Source organism: Muscardinus avellanarius (assembly GCF_963383645.1).
Source record: "Muscardinus avellanarius genome assembly, chromosome: 3".
NCBI classification, from domain to species: Eukaryota; Metazoa; Chordata; class Mammalia; order Rodentia; family Gliridae; genus Muscardinus; species Muscardinus avellanarius.
This window is the reverse complement of record NC_137788.1, coordinates 151305612-151326124: the sequence shown is the minus strand read 5'-3', so window position 1 is coordinate 151326124 and position 20513 is coordinate 151305612. Positions and strand designations below refer to the sequence as shown.

Sequence of the window (20513 nt, the reverse complement as noted above, 5' to 3'; positions counted from 1 at the left end):
TGAGCCGTAAAGCAGTTCTTTGTCGAGAGAAACACTTACCAGTTCATTTCATTTGTTTCCCGTGTTCTCAGGAAGGTGGCCGCTCAGAGCACTTCGGCCGGGGTGGCGTGGCGCTTTCTATGGCTTCTTCTTGTTCTGTAGTCAGTGCTGCGCTGATTCTACCGTCTGCCGAGACCCTAGCACACGCGTTTTGCGTATAAGCACTATCAGCCCCGACCAGACGGTGCCTCCCTCTCCCTATGGCAGTGAATACATGTCAAGAAACATGTTAGTTTCTCCTAGATTTTCCAGTTTGCTGGAATATAAATTTTCAAAATAGTTCCTGATGATCCTCTACATTTCTGTGGTATCTGTGGTCATTTCTTTTTGTCTTTTTATTAATTTGGGGTAATTTCTCTTTCTTTAAATCTGGTCTCTGTAATGGTTTATTTTCTTGTTGAAATGGAAAGACCGCATAGTATATAACAGTTCACCAAAGATCTGTGTTAGTTGGTGGCAGAGATTTTAAAAATAAACAGCAACAGATAGATGGCAGTTTTGTTTCTTTACTCATTGGTTCCCATAAAGTATTATGCTGACACTTTTTATGAGGAACTTTTTAGATGAAGAATATTGCTGTCTGCCATTAGGAAATTTTGAAAGGTGTACTAGCGGTTGAACCCAGAGGCATTCTACCTCCTACATCCCCAGCCCTAGTTTATTTATTGTTATTTTGAAACAGTCTCACTAAGTTGCCGAAGTACCTTCTTAAGTTGCTGAGGCTAGCCCCAAACCTGAGATCTTTCTTTCTCAGCCTCCCAAGTACTGGGATTACAAGCATGCACGACCACACCCAGTGTAGGAAATCAGATAGATAGATAGTTAGCCAGCCAGATAATTCTTTGACGTGGTATGGTTAGTGTCATAGAACTTAAAAATATATTCAATCTGTCCTCAATTCTTAGGTTGTTGGTAATTGTTTTCTAAGACAGAATAAGGTTTTAACCCCATGATTTTGGCTGATGTCAGTAGGTCTAAAAGTTTCTAAGTCACCCACACACAGCACTAAAACCGTGGCCACGGATCAGGTCCAGGGCCTCTTGGTGAAAAGCTGAGTGTTTTTCAAGTAGATACTTCAGTATGTTAAGCAAACACCCATGTGAACTATTCATCACTAAGACTTGTGACCATAGTATAGAGCATATAAAAGTTTCAGCTGGATTGTGGGTTGGGAGACATGTCTCAGTTAACTAAAAACATGAATCTATGTGAAAAGTTATCCTAGAAGCACATTTAAGTGTTATTTCTGCTTTTGCGATTCATCAAACAAGATTGTTTTTTCAATCTCAAATGTGGCCCTGCTGAAGGCTATTTAAAAGTGGTAGTGCCACTCTCTTGAAAGTTGCCATGGCCTGATATGCTGCAGGGTGTTGGAACTGGCTAGGAAGAAAGAACAGAAAAGACAGCTTCTGTCCCTAGTGTTCTAGGTGGTCACTTTTGGAAGTCAAAATTAGTGAGTTCTCAAGTTAACCCATCACCTCTTATTTTGCGTATAGATCCCTAAAATAGTAAAGATTTTCTATAAAGCCAAAAGAAAAATATATGTTCATGACAGGGTTATAATGATAATAAAACCTAATTGATAATTATTTTAAATTTCTCACACACGTGGTTACATTTATTTGTTTGTTTTGTGTAGTGCTAGGGATTGAACCCAGAGGCATTCTGCCTTCAAGCTACACCTCCAGCTTATGTTTTAGTTGGACATAGGGCCTCACTAAGTTGGTGAGGCTGGCTTTGAACCTGAAATCTTCCTGTCTCGGCCTCCCAAGCACTAGGATTATTGCTGTGTGCCACCACACCCAACTTACTTTTTTATTTTTGTTTAATTATTCATTTATTTGGTATTGGGGATTGAACTCTGGAGCACTCTAGGTCTGAGCTACCTGCCCCCCCCAACTCTGTTTTATATTTTATTTTGAAACAAGTTCACTAAGTTATAAAACACTAGCCGGGTGTGGTGGTGCACGCTTGTAATCCCAGTGCTCGGGAGGCTGAGACAGGAGGATCACACAGGTTCGAAGCCAGCCTCAGCTACTAAGTGCTGGCATTTAGGGACAAGGGCTACTATGCCCAGCCTTTTTGTTTTATTTTGTTTTGTTAAGCTCAAGGAAATGGCTGGGCATCTTGGCACAGACCAAGATAGAAGAATCACAAGGCCAGTCTCTGCTACTCAGGCCCTCGGCAACTTAGTGAGACCCTGTTTCAAAATAAAAATAGGATTGTTATGTAGCTTAGAAGTAGAATGCCTCTGGGTTCAATCCCTACTACCAAAAAAAGAAAAAAGGGATTGAAGAAAATCCAGTGAACTTTAGAGAATAAAAGATTTTAGTTTTCTTTTTTGAAGGGTATTTTTTTAATTTTTATTTATTTATTTATTTATTTATTTATTGTGTGTGTGTGTGTGTGTGTGTGTGTGTGTGTGTGTGTGTGTGGTGTACTGGGGATGGAACCCAGAGGCTTTCTACCTCTGGCCTATACTCCCAGCCCTATTTTATATTTTATTTTGAAACAGGGTCTCACTAAGTTGCTGAGAGCCTCACTCAGTAGCTGAGGCTGGCTTCGAACCTGCGCGATCCTCCTGTCTCCGCCTCCCAAGCGCGGGGATTACAAGCGTGCGCCACCACGCCGGGCTTTTGAAGGGTTTTAATACAAAGTCTTATACATGAATAATTTTAGGGGCGTTTAATGGTAACTCCATTCAGAATGAAAAGGTTAACATTTTTTCATAGTGCTTCTGATTATTTTTTATTTTTAAGAAGTAAGTCATAGTGGATCGAGAATATAATCTTATCTCCTGTAAACAAAACTTATTTTTTATTTACACAAAAGATACCACATAGCGCATCTCATTTGTGTGTGCGCGCGCACGCGCGCGTCACTAGACTTTATATCACGATGGGCTAATTCATAAAGCGGGGACATTTTTAACCTGATCAGCTATCGCTCAGTTACTCTCAGAGGTGTCAGTTTCTAGATCCATTAGCTGATGAGCCTGTTTCTGCACTGCAGGGTCCTCATCAGCATTTCCAACTGATGTGGGGAAGAGCGGTCCTTCTAGCTTTACAGAAGAGGAAACTGAGGCCTGTGGAGAGAGTGCTTGGACTAGACTCATACCAGTCAACAGCACCAGGGCCTGAATCAGATAGGGTTCGACAGCTTATTTGCCCTATTCTCCTTACAGTGTTAATAAGTTGACAGATTTTAGCGTTGCGTCGGGGCGCTTGACTTTTAGATAAAACAGGCATAGGGTGTACAGTTAGGCATCCGTGAGGCCCGTGACCTGGCACTGTGCTGCTGGGGGCTTAGACTCAGCAGTGGACGAATGGTCCCTGGTGAAAAGAGCTCTCAGAGCCGGGCGTGGTGGTGCACGCTTGTAATCCCAGCATTTGGGAGGCTGAGACAGGAGGATCATGGTTCAAGGACAGCCTCGGCTACTTAGTGAGGCCCTCTGCAACTCACTGAGACACTGTTTCAAAATAAAGAATAAAAAATAGGGCTGGGGGTGTAGCTCAGAGGTAGAATGCCCCTGCATTCCATCCCCAGTATTGTATTAAAAAAACAAAACAAACCAAAACAGCTGTCAGGCCAGAGAACAGCCTAATACAGGCCAGTGCATGTGACCGCCGTACCCCGAGAGCTGTGAGCCCGACTGCTGTACCCCAAGAGCCATGAGCCTAGCAGGTATCACAGGAGGAACTGCCACAAAGGCATGGAAACGGTCTTCGGGTCTGGATTCCGGCAGGGTCCTTCCTAGGTGCTGGCTCATCCTCCAAGCCCTTCACCGCACCCGCCTCCCAGTGTCTGAGCTTCTGGGAGCATCTTGGCTGTGATGTCACGGTGATGGGGTGCTTCCTGGAGCAGTTGTGTAAGGGCGGCGCCTGAGGGTATCTGGCTGATTCCTGAGCCTGCCTTTCCCAGGGAGACTGTCCTCATGGGTGTCCCCAGAGACAGCTGTTTGTTTGTCTCTGCTGTGCCTCCAGCACGGCTGCATTTTATGACTTCATAGCAGCAGCAGCAGGAGTGGGTGGTGACCCTCCTGAGGTGCAGCGCTGATTGCACATCTGTGGCCCTTGTAGGCGGAGAGAGGGGATTTTGCTGCTGCTGCTGCTGCTGCTGCTGCTGCTGCTGCTGCTGCTGCTGCTGCTGCTGCTGCTGCTGCTGTTGTTATTATTGGGGTTTTTGTTTTGTTTTGTTTTTGTTGTGCGGGTCTGGGGATGGAACCCAGAGGCATTCGACCTCCGAGCTACACCCCCTGCCCTATTTTTTATTCTTTATTTTGAAACCAGGTCTCACTGAGTTGCAGAGGACCTCACTAAGGAGCTGAGGCTGTCAGAGAACTGTGATCCTCTGGTCTCAGCCTCCCGAATGCTGGGATTACAAGCGTGCGCCACCACGCCCAGCTTGCTGTTGTTTGGATACTGGGAATCGAACTCAGAGTTTCAATACCCCAGCCCTTTTTATTTTGAAATATGGTCTTGCTAAATTGCCAAGACTGGTCTCAAACCTGTGATCCTCCTGTCTCCGCCTCCCAAGTTCTGGGATTCTCGGGCTAAGCCACCCCCAGCTGGAAACGAGAATTAAAAGTATTTTGAGATAAAAATTGGCAAATTGTGCCCTCTGCTTTATCTTTCATCTCCCACTTCCCTTGAGTTGGGACTCCTGGGGTACTTGAGTGGTTGTCTTGAAAGCCCTTTGTGGCCTTTTACTCGGATGGCCGGTTGTGACAAAGGGTGTTAAGGTCCCAAGTGAGAGGAAATGAGCAGCTAAGTCTTCAGGTCCATGTCCTGCACTTTGAAGTAGTAATTCAAAGCTTACAATCCCTGGAAGCGGCATTACATATCTACTTATGATTTAGACATCCATATTGGGAGGGGGGAGCTTAAACTTAATTTTGGTGGCCTCTCAGGTTTCTTGTTCTTATTTTGTTAATCTGAAACACATCTGAGTCATGTGTGTTGGCGCCCGCTTGTAATCCCAGTACTTGGGAGGCCGAGAAAGGAGAATTGCAGGCTCGAGGACAGCCTCAGCCAGCAGAGAGACTCATTAACCTAGCGAGACCATCTTTCCAAACTAAAAATTAGATAAAAGGGAGGTTGGGGGTGGGTGTAGCTTAGAGGTCGAATGCCCTTAGGTTCAATCCCCAGTATAAAAAAAAAAAAAATCCCATTTGCTTTCATTTCTCCTCCAAGCACTATCCCAGGCCTGCTTCCATGTGAGGACTGTGATTCAGTTGTCCTTTCAGCTGCAGGACCGCTCTTCCTGGTGGGGGCTTCACATGGAAGTTCCTTGTGCCTGGCAAAAGGTCAGAGTGCTGGGTTTTCTGCTGTTGCTGTGACCTTGGGTTTTGCTCTTTTTTTCAGGCTGTGGTGCTTTTGTCCACAAAGGCTGCAGAGAAAGCCTGGCTTCCTGTACAAAGGTCAAAATGAAGGTAAGACATTTCTGACTAAGTGAAGGCTTGAAAAAAAGGGAAGGTTAAACTACCAAAGTCACCAGAAATTGGGAGAGTTGAGGTCATGGTGGGTTCTGTTTATTTTGATCATTTGGTACCAACGTTGAGACCAAAATAGTCAAAGAATCCTTCTTCTTCATAGCAATCAAGTTCCCTTCGTGATTTTAACACACTTGGGAATTTGAGGCTTTTGGAAAAGGAAATGCTTTCCAAACAGGCATTTTAAATAAACATTTCTCTGTGATTTTAGTATTTCTGTGTTGCTGTTCAAGGGCTTTGTTTCTAAGCCTATCTGCAGATCTGCAATTCACACACCTGGCTTCCTCATCAGACCATGAGGACAGCAGGGAGAAAGCTGGGGCTGGAGCGAGGCTGCTGGGCAGGGAGGGGCCAGAGGCTCAGTTTGGCCTGTCAGGTGCGAGCAGAGAGCAGATAGGCGATGGGCGGGGGGTGGCAGGCGGCTCCGGTTAAACCTCGCCTGTCTGCTGGGCCCTGTGCCCACAGGGGCAGAGAGCTGTGATCACTCAGTGCTCATGTGCAGTGCCATGGGAACGTGTGTACTGGGTCATAACACACCCTGCTTTTCCATTGGCCTTACACACGCATGTGCGCGCACACCCCCATAGGTAGCCTGTGTGATTTCAGTGTTCTGGTCACACGTGCATGTCTTTTCATTCCTTGTTGGAAGAAACTCCAGCTCCATCTAAGTAAATGTTCAGTATGTCGGTGTAGTCAGTCCCTTTTGACAGCGCAAACATTTCCTACTGCAGTGACCTCAAGCTTGAGTATCCATCAGCGTCACCCCGAGGGTTTTAAAGAGAAACTTAAAAGGGCTGATAATGGAGACTCTGGGGTGGGGCCCTGGAATCTGTTTTTGCTAAGTTCCTAGGTGATTCTGATACGGTCCTTCTACCTCACTTGGAGAAGCACTGGGACTCCTAGTGCGGAGATGGCAAATTTCTGCCCCTTACATCTTATTAAGCCCACGGACATGAATTTTGTTTGGCAGTATTTTTTTAAATTGGAGTTAGTGCCGTTACTTAAAAATTGTTATGTGATAGCATTTTGGATTTCTGATTTCCCCTGAAAAATCAGAAGGTCTCATAACCCTGGGCCCACTCGAGTGCCCCCCACCCGGCTCCAGGCCTCTGCCCGCCCTCCCCGCTCTCCACGGTACTTACCGCCTTCCCAGAGTCTGTGCTTGCCAGTCATTATTATTGTGGGGTTGTTGTTCTGAATGGTCTGCCCCTTCCCCCAACTAGAATTCAAGCTCTGCCCTTGCCAACCAGCCTGACCCGCCTGAGCACCTAGGCCAGAGTGGGGCTTCTGAGGCCTTCAGTGTTGGTGAGACGGGTGGCCAAGGGTGCCGGAGGGAGCGGGAGGCTGCCGCCTGCCTGTTTGGAAAGGATGTGCATGTTCCAGGCAGCCACCCCTCTCGTCTCCCCACTCACGTCTGTCACTTGCCACCTGCCTGACCCCACCCATTTGAGGCCATGATGTCTTATAAGACATTGCTATTTATTGTGAATGTCCTGGGAGCTGTAGAACAGTAAAGACACAGGTAAAGCCTCCTCTGTGTAAAAGAAGATAAAAATGGGGGGATTCTGTTTGATGCTGGAAGTGTCCTGTTTTCTCTAATGATGTGTCTCTGATGAAAGGCTTCAGCCTGAGGTTTCTCCAGGTACACTTGTTACATGCCAACAGTCCTCACTAAAGTCAGCGTTTTATTACCTCCAAACTCAACACCTTATGAGTGCTAGTCAGAGGGGCTAACAAAGGCACAGGTGCCGCTTGGGAGGAGCCAACTCTGGGACAGGCAGACAGTTGCCAGCGAGGGAAAGTGCGTGCAGAGCCCCAGGGTGCCAGCCTCTGTCCTGGGTGAGGAGGGGAAGGAAGTTATAACGGGGGCTCTAGCAGGGAGGTGACGCTGGGCCCACGAGGGACGCAGGGCATTCCTGGGAGAAGGACGATCACCCTCGGCATCTGAGTGGGGGCAGGTGGGAAGGCAGGGCCAAGACGCAGGGTCCTGAGGCCCAGAGCAGGAAAACTGCTGGAAACTTGGCGGGGAAGTCGCCAATGCCCTCTTCATGTCTTTCTCTTTTTAGCAGCCCAAAGGGAGTCTCCAGGCACACGACACATCCTCACTGCCCACGGTCATCATGAGAAACAAGCGTAAGTAGCCCAGCCCACCTCTCGGAAGCCCGTTACTGTCTGGCTCTGGACTTAAAAATACCGTTGTCATGCTCACTTACTATTCCTGATCAGGATTGATTTTACCTTATTTTTTATGGTATACTGAGGATTGAACACAGGGCATCCTATCTCTGAGACAGACCCTCAGCCTATCTTATTTTTTATTTTGAAGCAGAGTCTTGCTAAGGTGCAAAGGGCCTCACAAGTTGCCGAGGCTGGCTGCAAACCTGCGATCCTCCTACCTCAGCCTTCCAAGTACTGGGATTATAAGTGTGGGCCACCGTGCCCAGCTCATCTGCTATATTGTTAGACACATGTAACTCCTTAGGGAAAATGTCTCTTGTTTTCATCCAATGAATTCAAATTTGATGTGACTTAAATTTATATATTTTTGTTATTTTTCTGGGTTTTTTTGTGGTACAGGAGATGGAACCCAGGGGCACTCTACCTCCGAGCTATACCCCAGCCCTAATTTTTATTCTTTATTTTGAAACTGGGTCTCACTGAGTTGCAGGAGGGCCTCACTAAGGAGCTGAGGCTGTTCTCGAACCGTGATCCTCCGGTCTCAGCCTCCCAAATGCTTGGGATTACAAGCATGCACCACCACGCCCGGCTCTTTTTGTTATTTTTCGTTCAACATCATCTTGAGATTATGCATGTTATCATTAAAAGCTATTGTTTCAGACTGCTGTTATGATATTCTTTCATAAGCATTTTTTATCACATTTTAATTATCAGTTCCCCCAAAGGCAGGATATTAAAATTGCTTCCAGCTACCACCATAAATAATGCAATAATGTTATTCTTCTTTTTCTTCTTTTTGTACTGGTGATTGATCCCAGGGGCTTCCTACCTTGAAGCTACACCTCAACCATTTATTTTATTTTATTATTATTTTAATTTTTGTTTTGGTGTGTGTGTGTGTGTGTGTGTGTGTGTGTGTGTGTGTGTGTGTTACTAGGGATGGGACCCAGGGGCATTCTACCTCTGAGCTACACCCCAGCCCTATATTTAATTATATATTTTTGAAACAAGACCTCACTAAGTTGCAGGGGGCCTCACTAAGCAGCTGAGCTAGCTACGAACCTGCGATCCTCCAGTCTCAGCCTCCAAGGACTGGGATCACAAGCGCGCGCCACCACACCCGGCTCATTTTTTTTTTAATTTTGAAACGGGCTAAGTTGCTAAGCGTCTCACTGAGTTGCTGAGGCTGACCTCAAACCTGCAGTCCTCCTGTTTCAGCCTCCCGAGGACTGGAATGACAGGCCTGGCTTGGCTTGGTTTCAAACAAGGAAAAGCCATTAATTTGATTTTCTACGCTGCCTTTTTAGATACAAGTTGTTGTTTATAAATTTCAGCGTTCTGAATAACGTTCTGCTTCTCCAGCCTTCTCACTAGTTCACCTTATATACACCCTTTACCTTCGCCTCCACTTTTTTCTCTTTCTTGCATTAATTCTATGTGGTTATTTCTGCCTTCATTCAGGTAGTTCTTTGCATCGGAATAGCCTTTCTTTTCTTTCTGACCCATCTACATACAAGAACTGGTTTCCCCTCCTTCAGGTTTTATTCCTTTAGCAGCCTCCCTTCTGAAACACTGGGGAGATGCCCAAGAGATCTGGAGCCTTTTCTCCCCCCACCTGTGTGTGTGCACGCGCGTTCCTGGGAATTAAACCCAGGAGCGTCCTACCTCTAAAAGAAATTGTTTAAGGTGCCCTCTTTAAAAGAAATTGTTTTTGAAAGAGGGTCTTGCTAGTTTGCGGGGTCTTGCTGGGTTGCTGTGGCTGTCCTGGAGCCTGCGAGCCTCCTGTCTCGGCCCCACGTACTGGGGTTGCAGTGTGCAGCCCGCGCTGGCTGAGCGCGGGTCTCTAGCTGCTCTGGCCTCTGGGGTAGGACCACGCCCTCTCCTGTCCTGCTGCACCCCCTGCAGGAAGCTCTTCTAAATAGAACTTGGATTGGAAATAAGTGGTTATATTAATATTTATGAGTAAACATATATTAAAATATATATTTTGAAATATGTAATACTTCACATGACTCTCTATTCCCATTGCCAAGTTCCATCCCACCCACAGGGAACCACTCTTCCTGGTTTCTCATTTATCTTCTCAGAGTTCCCTTATTAAAGTAAATACTAACTTGATTTTTTAATTTTCCTATTTTTTTTTTCCAGTACTGGGGATTGAACCCAGAGGCATTCTACCCCTGAGCTACACACCTAGCCTTATTTCCTATTTATTTTCAAACAGGTTCTCACCAAGTTGTGGGGGTCCTCACCAAGTAACTGAGGCTGACCACAAACCTGTGACCCTCCTGTCTCAGCTTCTTAAGTACTGAGATTACGGGAGTGCGCCCCCTACCCAGCTTCCTTCACTTTTCAAAGCATGAGAGATAACCTGTTCCATACCTTATTTTATACCTTGATTTTTCCCTCCCTTAATACATCTTGGAGATCTGTGTTGGTACACAGATAATAGCCTTATTTTGTTAAATTTGCATAATCTTTTCTGTGTGGTATTGGGGATTGAACTCGGGACATTCTACCTCCGAGCTACATTGCCAGCCCTATTTGTTATTCTTTATTGTTTGTTTGTTTGTTTTGAGGGTCTGGGAATCGAACCCAGGGGCATTCTACCTCGGAGCTACACCCCCTGCCCTATTTTTTATTCTTTATTTTGAAACAGGGTCTTACTGAGTTGCAGAGGGCCTAAGTAGCTGAGGCTGTCCGCGAACCTCGACCCTCCGGTCTCCGCCTCCCAAATGCTGGGATGACAAGCCTGCGCCACTATGCCTGGCCTGTTATTATTTTAAAGCAGGGTCTCCCTAAGGTGCTGAGGGAGCACCTAACCAACTAACTCAGGCTGGCCACAAAGCTGTGGCCAAAATACTGGCATTGCAGGCATGCACCACCACTGCCCAGCTGAAGTTGCTTAATATTCTAATGTATGATGTACTGTAGCATATTAACCATTCTTTTGATGCCCCTTTGTGTCATTTCCAATCTTTTTGTACATACATCTTTTTACACATATCTTGTAGAATAAACATTTCTTAAGAGTGAAGTTACTAGCCAGGTATGGTGGCACGTGTCTGTAATCCAAACAACTCGGGGGGCTGGGGCAGGAGGGTCACAAGTTCAAATCTCACCTGGGCAAATTTAGAGAGACTCCAAGTAAAAGATACAAGGGGCGCTAGGCGTGGTGGCGCACGCCGGTAATCCCGCTCTTGGGAAGTGGAGACAGGAGGATCACGCAGGTTCAAAGCCAGCCGCGCTGGCTTAAGAGACCCTGTTTCTAAATAAAAGAGTATAAAAAATAGGTCTGGGAGTGTAGCCTGGAGGTTGAAGGGTTAACAAATAAATACATAAAAGGAGCTAGGGGTGTAGCTCCGTGGTAGAGTGCCCCCTGGTTTCAATCCCCAGGACTGCAGAAAAACTGAAATTAACTCGATGAATGAACATAGGCATCTACAATCTCAGTAGTTACTGCCCGACTGCCCTCCACAGTTTCTGTGGCAACTCTATACTCCAGGGGCAAATCTCTTTTAAAGCCGTTTGCCCCGTTTGGCATTTACCGGGTGAGTCAGGACTCAGTGGCCGTGGATAAGCGGCGCTCCAGTGATTGCCCTCTCTTCCCTGCAGCCTCACAGCCCAAGGAGCGCCCCCGGTCGGCCGTCCTGCTGGCCGACGAAGCCGCCGCCGCGCCAGCGTTCGCTAATCGCCGCTCCCAGCAGAGCGTCTCGCTCTCCAAGAGTGTCTCCATACAGAACATCACGGGGTAAGCGGGAGGTTTAAGTCCAGCACCGCTGACACGTGGGCGACCAGAGCATAAGGATCACATCCTTTGGCGGGAGAGTCTTCTTTGAGACCCAAGCGTTTGCCGTGCAGTGGGGCGGTGCGGGTGAGGGGACCGCGCTCTGACACGCTGTCGTGACTGCCGTCCTGTGACGGGAGATCCTGAGACACCATCTGCCAGGCTACGGACAGCATCCATACACGATCGGCCCTGCCTTTGAAGAACGTGCGTTGTGAAAAGACGACTTTCAGATCAAAATAAAAAGAAATGGGGAAAAAAGACTTAATTATACATCGTCGCAACCGCTTGCACTTCTGTGTTGTTCAGATGAACCCGGGTCCTTCAGTTCTTCCTAAGTCTGGGTCCCATCCTTGCCTGTCGACTCCGAAGTCAGTTTCCTAGAGGTGCCTCGTAGGCCAGGTGCTCCCAGGAGGTTCCGCTCACTCCTTTGTTCGAGTGCGTTTTGTGGTCCCCTCAAAGTCGCTGTGGCCCCTGACTGCAGGCGTGGCTGCCCAGTGGTTAGCACAGGGCTATTGTGATGTTGTTGGCTGGTTTGGACAAGATGTCTGCTTGCCCATCAAGGAAACGCAAGTCATCTCAAATGTGGGGCTCAAAACATCTCTCACACGTGTCTCAATCTAAGTTGGAGGAGAATCCTTAACTACAGGTTGCAGCATCTCCTTTACGTATTTTTCTAGCCTCTGTGCTACCTAATGTTTTTTCTTTTTCCTGCCTTTTAAAAAGTTCCAGGTATTTTGTTTTGTCTTCGTCGTTTTATTATCTCTAAGAGTCTTCTTTTTCAGAGTTGGAACATTCAGGTTTGTTTTGCATTGTGACTCTGAAAAGTTGATTTTTTTAAATAAGATCTGAAGTCTTAAATGATTCTTTTGTGCGCCTACTATGCTGCCTGATGAGTTGGGGCTGAGAAAGTTCAAAGAACATGGTTGAATAATAAGTGTTCACGGTATAGTTACTTAGGAAGCCAGAGGGGAAAGGGCAGTAGCTAGGCGAAAAGTTTTTTGGGTTTTTTCATTTTTTGTTTGTTTTGTTTAATTTTATCTTATGGTGCTAGAGATTGAACCCAGGGACATTCTACCTCTGAGATAAATCCCCAGCCTTATTTTATTCTTTATTTAGAAACGAGGTCTTACTAATTTGCTGAGGCAGGCTTTGAACATGCAGTCCTCCCGTCTCAGCCTCCCAACACTGGAATTACAGGCATACACCACCATACCCAGCTGGCAATAAATCTTAAATAGTGAAAATTTGTATATGTACATGATTTGAGGAAAGAAAGTTCTCCTTGCTGCTGATATTTTTATTAATTTTTTATTGGTGCATTGCAATTACATACCATAGTGAGGATCAATGTGCTTAGAACATACACGCACCTGCCTTTTTTTTTTTTTTTTAATCAAAAGGCTCAAAGGTCAAAGGTTCGCGATGGTATTAAGTGCTTCCAAACTTTTAGAATAGTGTTTGGTGTGCTATGTGCCTGATATAAGTGATTTGCCTTCAGTCATTGTAGAACTTACAGCCAATTGTTATTTTAGAGTTTTCTGGGTACTCGTTTAAGAATATGAGCACAATTTATCAAAATGTATTTGACAGTGTATTATTCTTTTTGTCCCAGAGTTGGCAACGATGAAAACATGTCGAACACCTGGAAGTTCCTGTCTCACTCAACAGACTCACTGAACAAAATCAGCAAGGTCAATGAATCGACAGAATCGCTTACTGATGAGGGTAAGAGGAACTTGTGGCCTGGATTCTACCCTCTTTAAAGCTTCTGTGTGCCGGTACCTGGAATACTAGCGACAGTAACAGTGCCCACCTGGTCCCTATCCCGACTGTGAATGTTCTCCAAATGGTCTGTAAGGCATCAAGTGCATGACAGTGAATTGGGATCCACATTTCCCAGTGGCTGGCTGTGTACTGAGGGGTGCCATTGGTTTTCATGCAGGCAGGCCCTTTTGAACCAAGGCTTTTTCCTGTCCTAGTCTCTTCTACACTTTTGGTTGTAGCTATCTTGGTACACTTGTAAGCCTCCTGCTCTCTTAAACATGTGAAGGTAAATACGTCTCTTCCAGTTTCTGCTTCTGCTTCACGTAGGAATCGTGTCTAAATCATGTCTGATTTATATCTCCTTTCTCATTCCTAACCATAGTAGAGTCTGTCCCTCCCTAAGGGCCACTGATTTCTTTCTAGTACCAGGATATGTTCTCTACAAATAACCTGTGTAGTAACGTAGACGATTCACCCTGAGGAGAGGCCAGCCGAGGCTTCTGACAGGCCACAGTTCGAGATCCTGATGTGACTTTTTGGTATTTTGAGGAGTAGGCGCAGACATGAATGAAGGCCTGCTCATGGGAGACTTTGAGGTGGACTCCAAGCAGCTCGAGGCGGAGTCCTGGAGCCGGATAGTGGACGGCAAATTTCTGAAACAGCAGAAGAAAGACACCATCAAACGGCAAGAAGTGATTTACGGTGAGGCGGTTCATTTGCTCAGCTTCTGTTTGGTTTGCCCTGGCCAGCATTCCTAACCGCTGATCTGATGGAACGTAGAAAAATCAGTAGGGGACATTTTAAAGAGTCTCTTTAAAAACTTGAGGGAACAGAAGTGTGCGCTTTTCTCCCTTTGTCTCACTTTAGTTCTTTTTTGTTCTGTTGAACATTGTGAGTGCTTAGCTGTCCAGCGCTCCTAGAAAAAGATCGCTGTGAAAGTACGGTTTGGAGAGCGGGGCATGGTGGCAACCCCTATTAGCCCAGTGCTTGAGAGGCGGAGCAAGGGTGATTGCCGGTTCGAGGACAGCCTCGGCAACTTAGCAAGACTCTTAGCAACCAAGCCAGGTCCTGTTTCCAAACAATAAATAAAAAGGGATGGGATGGTGTAGCTTAGCGGTAGAATGCCCCTGTGTACCATTGGCGGGGGGGGGGGGTAGGGAGGAAAATCAAATAGCGGTGGGTGATTTGAAAAGTAGAGACAGCGAGAATGCCCAGGACCCACAGCTGTTGACCCAGTTTTAAAGTCTGTCTTAGGACTACAGCAAATTATCCTTTTTGTGTCTGTGCGGTACTGGGGAAGATACCCAAGGTGCATTCTACCTCCAAGCTACACCCCCAGCCCTTTTCATTGTTTGTTGCGAAACGGGGTCTCTCTAGGTTTCTGGGAGTCTTGCCACATTGCTGAGGCTGTCCTCGAGCCTGCGATCCTCCTGCCTCAGCCACCCATGGGCTGAGATTCCAGGTGTGCGCCACCACGCCTGGCCGCAGACGATCTTTGAAGGAATGCCCTTGTCACACGGTCTCCCTGATCCCCGGTCTCCATCCTCCCCACAGAGCTGATGCAGACAGAGTTCCATCACATCCGCACGCTCAAGATCATGAGTGACGTGTACAGCCGGGGGATGATGACGGACCTGCTCTTTGAGCAGCAGACAGTGGAAAAGCTGTTCCCGTGCCTGGATGAGTTGATCAGCATCCACAGCCAGTTCTTTCAGAGGATCCTGGAGCGGAAGAAGGAGTCTCTGGTGGATAAAAGTGAAAAGAACTTTCTCATCAAGAGGATAGGGGATGTGCTGGTCCATCAGGTGAGCCCTGGGAGGTCTTGGTGCCGCGGGGCGCAGTGGAGCTTTGGGGCTCGGGAGCCTCGTCCTGGCATCTCAGCTCTGCCGCTTGTCTTTGCAAAGCTGCGGGAAGTTGGCTAGCCTCTGTAAGCCTCAGTTTCCTTTTCTGGAAAATAAGGACAATAGGGTTTCTCCACCGATGCTGTTTAGAAAGTTAAAGGGAGTCTGTGGTTCCAGTATCTAACATACAGATATGTGGTTAAAGGTTTCTTCCTTAGAGTCTCTGCCATCATCAGAAACAATATAGTTTTAAAAAATCAAAGAATACTGGGTGGAAGTCTTCAGCTTTCTCCTGTGCCTCAAATCAGAAAGAATCTCATTTACTAAAAAACCAGCCAAAGCATAGAAAATTGATCAAATTCATAGGACTTTATTGTGGATTCTTTTATCAAGGTGTGGTTGTGGTTCCAGTCTAAGACCAAGAAAATTTAGCTAAAAGGTATTTTGATATGTGTCGAAGTGCTTGCTATAGGCAGTTCTTAATGTGTCTTTTGAAAATCTTATCTTTGAAAAACAAAATGCAAGCCAGACATGGTGGCACACACCGGTAATCCTAGTACTTGGTAAATCTGAGTCAGGAGGATCGCAGGTCCAAGGCCAGGCTCAGCAACTTAGCGAGACTCTGTTTTAAAATAAAAAATAAAATAGATCTGGGGTGTATCTCAGAGGTAGAACACCCCTGGGTTCAATCCCCGGTACCAAAAGGGGCGGGGTGGGGGGGCTTGCTAATAGAACCTTAGCAGGTAACGAATAAAGGAATACAGCATGCACTTATGACAAGGTCTCTTTTCTCCAGCAACTTCCTGCTTCTGTGTAGAAGTAGAAGCTTCAGAGCTGGTTGTAGTGGCACACACCTATAATTCCAGTACTTGGGAGTCTGAGACAGGATCTCATGTTCAAGACCAGCCTCCGAAACATACTGAGACGCTCAGCAACCTCGTGAGACCCTCCCTACTTCAAAACCCCAAGGGCTGAGGTGTGGCTCGGAGGCTGAGTGCCCCTGGCTTCAATCCTCGGTACAAACAAATATAAATAGATACATAGAGCAGCTTTATTGAGATACAATTCAATATTCTGTATAATATACCCACTAAAAAATGGACATTTAAGTTGTTTTTAGTATATTGACAGTTGTACAGCCATACCCACAGAGGATTTTAGGACAGTTTATGCTCACTCCCCTTCCTCCTGCACACACTAACACCAAACTGCCTGGTCCTAGGCAGCCACGCACGTGTTCTGTAACTGTTTCTATTCTGGATGTTTTGTATAAATGGGATAAAACAGCCTCTGGGCCTTTGAGTGTGAGCGTGGCTTCTTTCACTTGGCAGAGTACCTTCAGAGTTCTTCAAGATTGTACCATGTATTGGTACTTGGTTCTGGGTTTGTTTGTTTGTTTGTTTGTTTGTTTGTTTGTTTTTTGTGGGTCTGGGGATGGAACTCAGGGGCATTCTACTTCCGAGCTACACCCCCTGCCCTATTTTTTATTCTTTATTTTGAAACAAGGTCTCACTAATTTACAGAGGGCCTCACTAAATAGCTGAGGCTGTCCGTGAACCACGATCCTTCGGTCTCAGCTTCCCAAATGCTGGGATTACAGGCGGCCTCCACCACGCCCGGCTACTTGGTTCTTTTTTGAGAACTGAGTGACATTCCATTGTCTGGATGTCATCTTGGAGGCTGTTACGAATGATGTTGATGTGAGCGCTCACGTAAAGCTTCTGTGTGGATATAGGTTCTTCTTTCTCCTGGGTATACACGTGGGAACAGAATTGCTAGGTCTTAATGAGAACCCTGTATTTCTCTTTAATGAAGTGCCAAACTGTTTTTCCAAAAACAAGAAAGCACACTTGGCTCTTACAGACCGACTAGAAACTTTGCAGGGGGTTAACCCCGAGACAGGGCCTCACCACTGTTTTCTTTTTTCTGCAGTTTTCGGGCGAGAATGCAGAACGCTTAAAGAAGACATACGGCAAGTTTTGTGGGCATCATAACCAGTCTGTGAACTACTTCAAAGACCTTTATACGAAGGATAAGCGTTTCCAGGCCTTTGTAAAGGTATCACATGGCCCAAACCCTAACTGCTGTCAACCGATCTGTCCCCGGTGATTTTTGCTGGCGAATTTTGCTTCCTTATTTCACAGTTCCTGACAGTTCGTTTACTCCTTTGCAGAAGAAGATGAGCAGCTCCGTGGTGCGGAGGCTTGGAATCCCAGAGTGTATATTACTTGTAACCCAGCGGATCACCAAGTACCCAGTTTTATTCCAAAGAATATTGCAATGTACCAAAGGTGAGCCTCCTCTAAGCCTCCGTCTTACGCGCCAGGCGACCGTTTACTGTATCTCCAATAGCACTAGAGCCCTAACCTGCTTCAGACTCTAGCAGATGTAAAAGAGGCTCCATGTTTTGTAATGAAAACTGTTTTCATAGCCAGGCATGGTGGTGCACACTTTAATCCCAATACTTGGAAGACAATTTAGCAATTTAGTGTGACCCTGTTTTAAAATAAAATATAAAGGGGCTGGGAGTATAACTTGGAAGCAGAATGGCTCTGGGTTTAATCCCCAGTACCCCCCTCTCCCCCCCAAAAAAAAGAGCTCAGGGCCCTGAACAACTTTTTTCCCTGTGACCAGACAAGCAAACAGTTCCCACCAGTTTTTCTCCTAAGTGCTGTCGCTTCTCATTTCATCAGCGTGTGCTGGTTTCTCTGTTGTTGATGTTAATCCTTCTCCCGGGCAGTTACAATAAAGACAATAAGGGGACTACATTTTTTAAAAAGTTAAAGATGAAGTAAAATAAAGACATAATAGCCACAGCCCCTTTCTCTATATTCTCCCTCCTAAAAATGTTTGGTTATTTTTATTTGAGACCAGAACATGTATAACTACATATTATCCACACCACTGAAACTCGTAGCTCTTCCACGCAGTGACAGCAAGAGCGTGGCGGGGACCTCTGGCGCCGGCCTCTCTGACAGCATCGCCAGCAGAGGGAACCCGTGCCGTGGGACAAGAAGGCGCTTGTCTGAAATCAGCCATTAAAACCAGAGCTGTTCTTTCCTCCCTAGATGGTGACGTGGAGCAGGAAGACCTCGCTCAGTCCTTGAACCTGGTGAAGGATGTGATTGGAGCCGTAGACAGCAAAGTGGCAAGTTATGAGAAGAAAGTGCGTCTCAACGAGATTTATACGAAGACGGACAGCAAGTCGATCATGAGGATGAAGAGCGGTCAGATGTTTGCCAAGGAGGACTTGAAACGGAAGAAGCTGGTGCGGGATGGAAGTGTATTTCTGAAGAGCGCGGCAGGAAGGTTGAAAGGTGAGGCTGGGCCCCCTTCTGTCCTGAGTCTGTGCCAGGATCCAAGGCCCGGGTCCAGGCACCACCCGGGATGGTTCATCATTGTGCTCCCGGATCAAAAGGGAGTGCTAGGAGAGACTGACCGTCATACGAGATACAGTTACAGAAACAGTGCCGACAGGGAAAATGGAAAATCAGATTTTTAAAAGCAGGCTGGCTGTGATGGTGCGCACCTGTCTTCCTAGCACTTGGCTAACACAGGGCAGAGGCTGAGACAGGAGGATTGAGGGTTCAAGACCAGCCTCAGCAGCTTAGTGAGCCTCTCAGCAACCTCCTGAGACCCTATTTCATAGTAACAAAAAAGGTTTTCCGATATAGCTGGGAGGTAGAATACCCCCGAATTCAATCTGCAGCATCAAAAATAAAGCAAAAGAAAAAAAAAAAAAAAGGATAAGATTAACACAAATATATAAGCTGTCAAGGAAGGAGCACTCCCCAGTGAGAGATGGCAGCATGGGATTTGGGGTCTGTGGGATCCCTGTGTAAGGAGGAGACGGTCAGGGACAGTTCACAACATCTGTGAGACTTGAAAACACATTACTGTGCCCAAAGGACATTAGGGGGCTTTGCAGGTTGTAGACCTTAGAGAAAGGTAAGTTTTACTCGCACCGAGTATATCATAAGAGATTATTCATTTTCCCATTTGGTTTATAATTTTTGGTTTTCAAAGATCAATCATGGTAAGTCAAGAAAGCTAGGTGTCTTTATTATTTATTTATTTATTTATTTATTTATTTATTTATTTATTTATTTATTGAGGTGCTGACAATGGAACCCAACCCAGGGGCATTCTACCTCCAAGCTACACCCCCAGCCCAATTTTTTAGTCTTTTTATTTTTGAAACAGGGTCTCACTGAGTTGTGAAGAGCCTCACTTAGTAGCTGAGGCTGTCAGAGAACCATGATCCTCCAGTCGCAGCCTCCCGAATGCTGGGATTATAAGCTTGTGCCACCATGCCCAGAGCTAGGTGTTTGTTTTAATTTAACTGCATATGTGATTTTTTTTTTTAATCAAAGCAATCACTTTTATCAAATCCATACTCTGTGGCCCTCAACATGAACTCCCGACTTCGCCAGGTGGCCCGCATGGGCTGAGGAGGTGAAGCAGGCCGGGCCAGGCAGTCGCCCAGCGGGTGGTGGGGTTGGGGAGACGTGTGTCTCTCTCGTCCCAGGTGTAGTGATGGGGTAACTGCTGTCCGAGTGGCCAAGGGGCCTTCACGTAGACATGCTTAGACACTAGCAGAGAAGGCCCAGACACTTGGCTGTTTTCACCAAAATGAAACAACTTGGAAAGAGATGCTCACTGTCCAGTGTGATAAGTGCTTGGAACAGAGCGGGAGGGGTGGGGACGCCCAGAGGACTCTTTCCACACTTTTCTTCAGGCAACTTTGAAGCCCCCCCCCCCGTCTTTTAAATGTGGCACTAGGGAATGAACCCAGAGACATTCTACCTCTGAACTACACCCTAGTTCACTTTATTTCTTTATGTTGAAATAATGTGTCACTAAATTGTTGAGGCTGGCCTTGAACCTGGGATCCTCCTGTCTCAGGTTCCTCCTGTCTGGGATTACAAGCATGCGCCACCACGCCAGGCTGAAGCCATCTTTTAAGCAGGCTGGCAGTTTAGAAATACTCAACCTCTCTCTTAACGGTTTGACTTCTCTGGAGCTGCTGTTCTCCGAAGCCAGCGTTGAGTCTTTCTTTACACGCCAGCTTCTTTCTTTCCAAAACAAAAACTAATGGGCTCCAGCTGTTGGAATAAACGTGTGGTCAGGCCAGCGGCCGAGTGATAGTCTCTCTGGCTTGGAAAACCAGGGGAGATGGGGTGTAGCCATTTTCACCCCCGCGTGAACTCACGCCAGGAACAGCCAGTGCCGTGCTGAGGACCCTTGAGAGGGGCGGGGTTGTTTTGGTCTCGTCCACTGACCCTGATCATATCAACTTCAAGATTCAACAAAGTTGGAGCTCCCCCCCCCACCTTTCATGTTGGCAGACACCTGAATTATTTACAAGTAAACTTTAGAAAAATAAACTTGTCAAAACTAAGGATAATTC

At 46.4% G+C, this 20513-nt stretch overlaps 1 protein-coding gene across 1 annotated transcript in view; it reads left to right on the top strand.

Moving 5' to 3' along the window:
* Positions 1-20513, top strand: part of AKAP13 (A-kinase anchoring protein 13) — a gene marked incomplete at both ends in the record, with an annotated part of 114402 nt that overhangs the window by 77213 nt on the left and 16676 nt on the right. Inside the window, 9 exons of the mRNA XM_080692887.1 lie at positions 5403-5470; positions 7600-7663; positions 11324-11459; positions 13111-13223; positions 13812-13964; positions 14817-15067; positions 17036-17161; positions 17277-17394; positions 18172-18420. Coding sequence (XP_080549013.1) covers positions 5403-5470; positions 7600-7663; positions 11324-11459; positions 13111-13223; positions 13812-13964; positions 14817-15067; positions 17036-17161; positions 17277-17394; positions 18172-18420 — 1278 coding nt within the window. The remainder of the gene's footprint in view (positions 1-5402; positions 5471-7599; positions 7664-11323; positions 11460-13110; positions 13224-13811; positions 13965-14816; positions 15068-17035; positions 17162-17276; positions 17395-18171; positions 18421-20513) is intronic.